The following is a 7,678-nucleotide window of genomic DNA, read 5'->3' on the forward strand; positions in this document are numbered from 1 at the left end:
TGAAAGATTTCCAGCGATCCTCCAGCGACACCAGATCAGTAACTTGATAATAGCTCAATATTACCTACAGTCGTTGCATGGTGGTACGCAATTGACTCTCCGATTGCTGCGACAGCGTTACTGGATCTTAGGCGCTCGCTCGATGGTTCGCTGTTTCATCAACCGCTGTGTCGTCTGTATACGTGAACGTGCCTGTACCGCTAAGCAAATGATGGAGGCTTACCTACCGCTCGTGTTACACCTTCCCCTCCCTTTTCCCATAGCGGGGTTGATTACGCAGGGCCTTTCATGATCCTACCTTACGTCGGGCGAGGTATACGCGTTCGGAAATACTATGTTGCGATCTTCGTTTGTCTCGCGACCAGAGCCGTACACTTAGAGTACGTAGACGACGTCTCGACAAACGCCTTACTCTCGGCGTTCCGTCGATTTGTCAGCCGTCGGGGAACCCCCTCGAATATGTATAGTGATAACGGTATTAATTTTCAGGGAGCCGATCGTGAGCTTTGTCAAGCATTTCAAGCAGTCTGTCGAAATCACACATTACATTCCTCGTTGGTGAGTGAGGGTACGAATTGGCACTTTATCCCGGTTAACGCCCCTCACTTCGGTGGTCTATGGGAAGCAGCCGTCAAAAGCTTCAAGCACAATTTGCGAAGAGTGGTTGGCGCACACACTTTGTCTCAGATAGAGTTCGCTACTCTGTTGTGTCGAATAGAGGTTTGTTTAAATTCACGGCCTCTCTCGGTGTTGAAGGATGATCCTGACGATATTTCGGCCCTGACTCCCGCTCATTTTTTGATCGGTCGACCGTTGATTTCACTACCGGAAACGTCTGTACTGGACTTAAACGAGAATCGACTGACACGTTGGCAACATGTTCAATTCTTGACCGAAACAATCTGGCGAACTTGGCTGCATGACTACTTGCACACGTTACATCAGAGATCCAAGTGGCAGACCCGCAAACCCGCCGTGGCAGTCAACGACCTCGTTTTAATTAAGAATCATTTGCTCCCTCCAGCGAAATGGGAGCTCGCGCGCGTGACTCGGTCGCACCCGGGTCCAGACAATCTCGTCCGAGTAGTTACCTTGCGCACCGCTACGACCGTTCGTACTCGTCCGATTACGAAAATCTGTCGCTTGCTTGCGAATTAGTTCGCTTGACCATCAAGACTAAACAAGGCATTCCCCGTGCGTATAGATTGTAAGATTATTGTGATTGCTCTATTAGTTCATAATCAAATTCAAAATAAATCATGTTTAATATTAGGCTGATTAATATCGGGAGCTGGTTCCGTGCGTCTCTCCAAAATTGTTTCGACACGTAAGTGTCGCGGCGGGCGGTATGTTCAGTATTAATCGCGAAAATTACGGTGTGACCCAGTGATAACTGGTTAATGGAACCATGTAGAAAACACTTTAGTTACGTCGCTGTCTCGACAATTTGCTCGAGTTTTTGTGTACTAGTCGCTCGCCGCAGGGAGGATGATGAGACGTGCGGGATGGGATTTTGCGAATTCCTCGCGCTGCTCGATACCTCACGAAAGTTCAGTTCGATCTGAAGAGTCTGCTAAAGCTGAGCTACCGAAACTGCGCCGAAAGTGTACGTGTAAACGAATGATTAAAAATTATCTTGTCGAACTGAGAGAATAAATCAGAGTGACTAGAATCAAGTTACGTTTGTGCTTTCATTCCTCTTGCGAGTCTTCCAACCTGTGACCTTTGCACCGGCGGTCTAACGAGATAATAGCTCCAACGAAAACGATAATTTCGTTCCGCTAAAGAACATAAATCTTATATTTAAAAATTATTATGAATTAAAAATTTTGACATAGTTTGAGTAATTATTACTTTATAACATAAAGTAATTTTTTTTTCAAATATATGTCAAAATTAATTTATACGATCAATTACTTGACCCAATGTCAATACATCAATAAGCAATAAGTACGAAGGATGGTGAAGAATACTTTCGTACTTTACGAAATGTATTTTTAAAAACGCAGCTATTTTAGCGCGAATAATTAAAAAATATAGATAAACAATTTTTTAAGAAAATAAAGGAAATAGAATTAGAACAAAAAAGAATAATAAATAAGTTTAAAATTGTAAGTTCTACATAAAATTATGAACTTTATTATTCAAAATATAATTTTGGAGAAGTTTATTATTGATATTATAAAAAAATTAAATTTTTTTAAAAATATTTATCAGCAATTATTGATTAATTAAAAAGCAATTATTGATTGATTAAAAAAATTAAATTTCTTCTTTAATATAAATTATTATAAAATAATATAAATTATTTGAATTATCAAATTGTCAATTATACATAAAATTATGAACCTTTTTCTCAAATATATATCAAAATTATTTGACTTATTAAATTGTAAATTAACAATTATTTAGGAACGAGTGTGTGTGTGAAGGATAAAGCCCAGGATCGAAATATTGAAGTCGGCTGGAGGACGTTAAATCTTTTTGAATAAACGAACGATTTGGAGATAAAAGAAAGGAAATAGAATTGAAACAAAAGAGAATAATAAGTAAGTTTAGTTTATTATTTAATCAAAATTTATAATATTAAAATTGCTACGTATCGCAGATATAGCAAATTTTAGATAATTTAATTATTGATATTATAAGCAGGAATTATCTTCAACAATTATTGATTAATTAATTATTTTAATTACTTTTTCAAATATATATCAATTTTTTGAATTATCAAATTGTAAATTCTACATTAATTTATGAACATTACTTTTCAAAAATTATTATAAAATAGAAATTCTGATGTACATCGAACAATTATTGCAATCTAACATAAAGTAATTTTTTTTTCAAATATATTTGAAAATTTCTATATACGATCAATTACTTGACCCGATGTTATCACGTATTAATTTGTTTAAGAATTATATCAACATCGATAATCGATAAGTATTGAGGAGAGGGGAGAATAATTTCGTATTTTACGCGATGTATCAAGACACGAATAAACGCCGCTATTAGCGCGAAAAATTATAAGCGAACGTATCTCAAGCAATTTTTTCATTATAAAATAAAGTATAATAATTTTTAAATAAAATATTATATATAACAATTATTTGAATTATCAATTTCTCAATTCTACATAAAATTATGAATCTTTAATTCTCTTTCTCGAGCAATTATTGCTTTATAACATAAAGAAAATTTTTTAAAAATATATATGAAATTTATTGTAAAATAAAACTTTATTACTCGAGCGATTATTGCTTTATAAATTAAAGTAATTTATTTATCATATTATATTAATTAATTATTTAATTAAATTTAAATTCTATTAACTGAGGTTCGAGATATAGAAGTCGGCCCGAGAACGTTAAATCTTTTTAGAAGAACAAGCGATCTGGAAAAGAAAGGAAAGAGATAGAACGTGAACTGAAAAGAAAGAGAATAATAAGTAAATTTATATTGAATAATTAATAAATAATTTACATTAATAAACTATTAAAAAAATAATTAATATTTTAAATTTAAATAACGTATTACTATATAATATTTCGTATAATTATACGTATATGGTATAACGCAGATAAGTATGCCTCAAAAGAGAAAAGGCGGAAATTTGTATAAAGTGAATAACGAAGGCAGGCGCTCACGACAAAGAAGAAAAATTCAGAGTTCTGAGAAAAAGTCTCAACGACTTGAAGATGATGCTCAGAGACATGCTCAGAATAGGGCAGATGAAAATGTTGACGCAAGGTCTCAACGACTTGAAGTTGATGCCCAGAGACATACTCAGAAGAGGGCATATGGAAATGATGACGCACGGTCTCAACGACTTGAAGTTGATGCCCAGAGACATGCTCAGAATAGGGCAGATGAAAATGTTGACGCAAGGTCTCAACGATTGCAAACAGATGCACAGAGACATACTCAGAGAAGGCACCAAGCCAGACAATTAAATCGACACATTGCGCTAATTGCCAAGGGCAATGAATTGAATGTGCCTATTCATACACTTGGCCAAATGAATGTCGAATGCCAATTTTGCAAATCGTTAAATTTTAAATGTGAAAAGTCTAAAGATGGAAAATTCACATATTGTTACCAAAAGGGCAAGCTTCAATTAAATCAAATAAATTGTCCTGATTTTCTGAAAAAATTATACATTGGAAATGATTCTGCATCTAAAAATTTCCTAGATAATATTCGTTCATATAACAGCGCTGGCTTCCATGGGTGCCTCGGACAATAGAAATCCATTGGAAGTTGTGAACAATGCTCCTTATTGCTTGAAGATTCATGGGCAATATCATCATTTGACCTCGATGGCAATGCGCCCAGCGGATGGACAAGCTCCGCGCTATGCACAGCTTTACTTTTTAGATACAGAAGAAACTATATATCATAGAATGAATAACCAAGCTAATCAAGAATGTGATCCAGAAATAATGAAAGATTTGTCATGCTTTATGGTCCAATGCAATGAATTTGCCAAAACTTTCAAGATGATGCGTCAAGTTGAACAAGATCTTAATCCGAGAGGCAATGAAACCATAAATTTAATGTTGTCCTTTCGAAATGATCCTCAACATGATCAAAGAAGATATAATGCTCCACAAGCTAATGAAATAGCTGTGGTCTTTCAGAATGTAGATGGTGAGCCTCCATTTGAAAAAGACATTCGGATTTATAATAAAAATTCGAACAATGTTCAACAAATATCAATTCTGGACAAAAGGTGTGACCCAATGTGTTATCCTTTGTTATATCCATATGGTAACGATGGATGGCATTCAGAACTTAAATCACATAATCCTAAATATCCAGGATTCAAAGTAACTCAAATGGATTATTATGCTCACCTGCTGGCACCAAGAGCCGAATTTAATCAATTTAAAAAGGCAGGCAAGTTGAGATGTCAATTTATACTTGATGCCTATATGAAAACTGAAGCCAATAGGCTTAATTATATTAAATTAAATCAACTTCAATTAAGAGCAGAACTTTATTTGGGATTAATGGATCACTTAGATAATCGAGCACAAAATGAAGGAATTAAAGCTGGTATATCTGTAATATTACCATCTTCATTTATGGGCAGTCCAAGAAACATGCAAGAAAGGTACCAAGATGCCATGTCTCTGGTCAGAAAGTTTGGTAAACCAGACATTTTTCTTACGATGACTTGCAATCCTAAATGCCCAGAAATTAGGGATAATGATGGATGTCTAATAGAGTTTCGACCTGATTTGATCGCTAAAACATTTAATTTGGATGTCAAAGAAATTTTAAAGGATCTAATCCAAAATAAAATTTTTGGAAATATTATAGCTTATGCAGGCGTGATTGAGTTTCAAAAAAGAGGACTTACACATTTGCATTTACTTGCAATGTTGAGTGATGAAGATAAGCCCTGACTTCAAGAAGTCATTGACATGATGGTATGGGCTGAAATTCCTGACGAAGAAAGATATCCAGAACTTAATGTAAAAGTTTTGAAGCACATGATTCATGGTCCTTGTGGAGATCCCTCCCAGAGATATCCTTGCACTGGGGACGATGGAAAATGTTCAAAAGGTTTTCCAAAAGAGTTTCGTGAAGAAACTAATGCTAATGTAAATGGATTTCCCATGTATCAACGAAGGAATTTTGGGAAAAAATACACCGTCAGAGGCAGAGAAGTTGACAATCGATGGGTGGTACCATATTCACCATATTTAATTATGAAATATGATCGACACACCAATTTGGAAATATGTTCATCAGTGAAGAGCGTAAAATACTTATATAAATATATTCATAAAGGATTTGACTGTGCTGCAATTGAAGTGCAAGCACGAGATGGCACAAGGCTAATTAAAATAGACGAAGTTAACTCATTTCTGGATGCAAGATATGTGCTCCAGAAGCAATGTGGAGACTGAACGGATACGATCTGTTCATGAAGTCTTACACAGTAATAAGACTGGCAGTTCATTTGCCTAATCGCCAAATGGTTTATTTCCGAGCGGGAAATGAAGAGCAGCTGCTCAAAGAGAGCTCACTCGAGATACTACGCTGACTGCATGGTTTAAATTGAATCAATCTGATGAAAATGCGGTGCATTTTCTTTACACAGATATTCCTTATCACTATGTCTATGATAAAAAAGAAACTAAGTGGAAGCCACGCAAAAAGGTGGTGACAAAATAATTTCAAGACTTTACACAGTAAGCATAAAAGATATTGAGAGATTTTATTTCCGTCTTCTTCCACTCCATATGGCTGGAGCTAAACATTTTGAAGATTTGAGAACTGTAAATGGAGTTCTTTATGAGACGTTTAAGGATGCAGCAATTGCAAAAAATTTGGTAGAAGCTGATGATCTTTGGGTAAAAACGCTGGAGAAAGCAACAGAATCCAATATGCCTGCACAACTTCGAGAACTATTTACCTACATTTGCATCTTTGGAACTTCAACAGACGTACCAACTATTTGGAATAAATACAAGGATCTCATGATTGAGGATTTTGTACACAATAATGTTGTCAATCCTGAAAATATGGCTTTAAACCATATACAAGAAATTCTGATAAATAATGGAAGTAGCTGTGAGAACTTCCAATTGCCAAATCCAACTCCAGTAAATATTTACATAACAGAGTATAATGTGGATGAAGAAAGAATACGTGGTGATTATTTATTATCTACACTAAATGCTGAGCAAAAGCACGTGTACGATATAGTCATGCGAGCGATTGACAATGAGAATGAACCTCAGCGGTTATTTTGTATTGACGGATTTGCAAGAAGAACTTACCTAGTTAACACATTTCTGAGTGTTATTCGAGGAAGAAACGAGATAGTTCTTCCATGTGCCTCAACTGGCATTGCAGCCACACTTTTAAAAGGAGGAAGAACATATTACTCTCTGTTCAAGCTTTCAATCCCAATTAATGATGGAGCTAAATCTAATATCAGAGGAAACTCTCAAGCTGCACGAGAAATAATCTCTGCCAAACTAATCATATGGGATGAGATGAGCATGACTGTTGGACATGCCTTAACAGCAGTTGATAAACTTCAGGGATTTGATGAAGAATCCTAAACCATTTGGAGGTAAAGTAATTTTATTTCCGAGGTTTCCTCGGAATCGTGTTCCTCATCGGACCGGCGCCCTTTGGACGAGGCAAAATCAAGAGATAAGTCCGAAAGAAAGACGATTGGGAAGCGTGGTCGTCCGGCTAAGACCGGTGATTACGTCAATTTGGCTGCGGCTAAGGAGCGCCTTAACGCAGCCAAACGAGACAAAATCCTCTTAAAGGACATGGAAAATCCATTCTTGGGTCCTGATACTATGTCGGTAGGGCGTGCAAATCTTCCCTCTCGGGAGGCATTTGTAAGCGGAATTGCGGACACTCCTTTGTCCAACTTGAGGAAGATGGCCCAAAAGTTTTTGGGGAACCCCCTGGGTTCAGAGGGACCGGAAAGAGAGGCGTGAGGCGGGCTCGTCGGGCGCGTCGGGCCAAACGAGGCCTGAGGTCGGTGGTCTCCGCTTCTCCGGGGGCCTCTTCGCGGGCTCGGAGAGCGGTCAGATTGGCGCGTGTCCCCGCCAAGTCGGTGGTCTCGCTGACGGTGGCGGGGAATGGTGAAGACAGACCCTCGTATGCCTCGGTCTTGGCCGAGGCAAGGAAGAGGGTCAAT

General features: G+C 37.0%; 2 protein-coding genes across 2 annotated transcripts; both read left to right on the top strand.

Annotated features, from left to right (window-relative positions):
• The first annotated feature begins 459 nt into the window (after positions 1-459).
• Positions 460-1,158, top strand: LOC145934240 (uncharacterized). The gene has a single exon (XM_083034607.1). It carries the CDS (start codon positions 460-462, stop codon positions 1,156-1,158), a length of 699 nt encoding a protein of 232 aa, XP_082890733.1.
• Positions 1,159-6,254: 5,096 nt separating this feature from the next.
• LOC145934241 (uncharacterized) lies at positions 6,255-7,082 on the top strand. The gene is made up of 2 exons (XM_083034608.1): positions 6,255-6,506; positions 6,915-7,082. The coding sequence occupies exons 1-2, from the start codon at positions 6,255-6,257 to the stop codon at positions 7,080-7,082; spliced, it is 420 nt and encodes a 139-aa protein (XP_082890734.1).
• Positions 7,083-7,678: the final 596 nt, after the last annotated feature.

The sequence above is a fragment of the Prenolepis imparis genome, unplaced genomic scaffold (genome assembly GCF_030444845.1).
Source record: "Prenolepis imparis isolate NDT839.2.m4 unplaced genomic scaffold, iyPreImpa1.0 SCAF_3, whole genome shotgun sequence".
NCBI classification, from domain to species: Eukaryota; Metazoa; Arthropoda; class Insecta; order Hymenoptera; family Formicidae; genus Prenolepis; species Prenolepis imparis.

Bases quoted from the DNA above. Each gene is read 5' to 3' on its own strand.
- LOC145934240 (XM_083034607.1), top strand. From the start codon at position 460: ATGTATAGTGATAACGGTATTAATTTTCAGGGAGCCGATCGTGAGCTT.
- LOC145934241 (XM_083034608.1), top strand. From the start codon at position 6,255: ATGGCTGGAGCTAAACATTTTGAAGATTTGAGAACTGTAAATGGAGTT. The intron at 6,507-6,914 runs GTACACAATAAT...TCTCTGTTCAAG, and splicing joins ATCTCATGATTGAGGATTTT to CTTTCAATCCCAATTAATGA.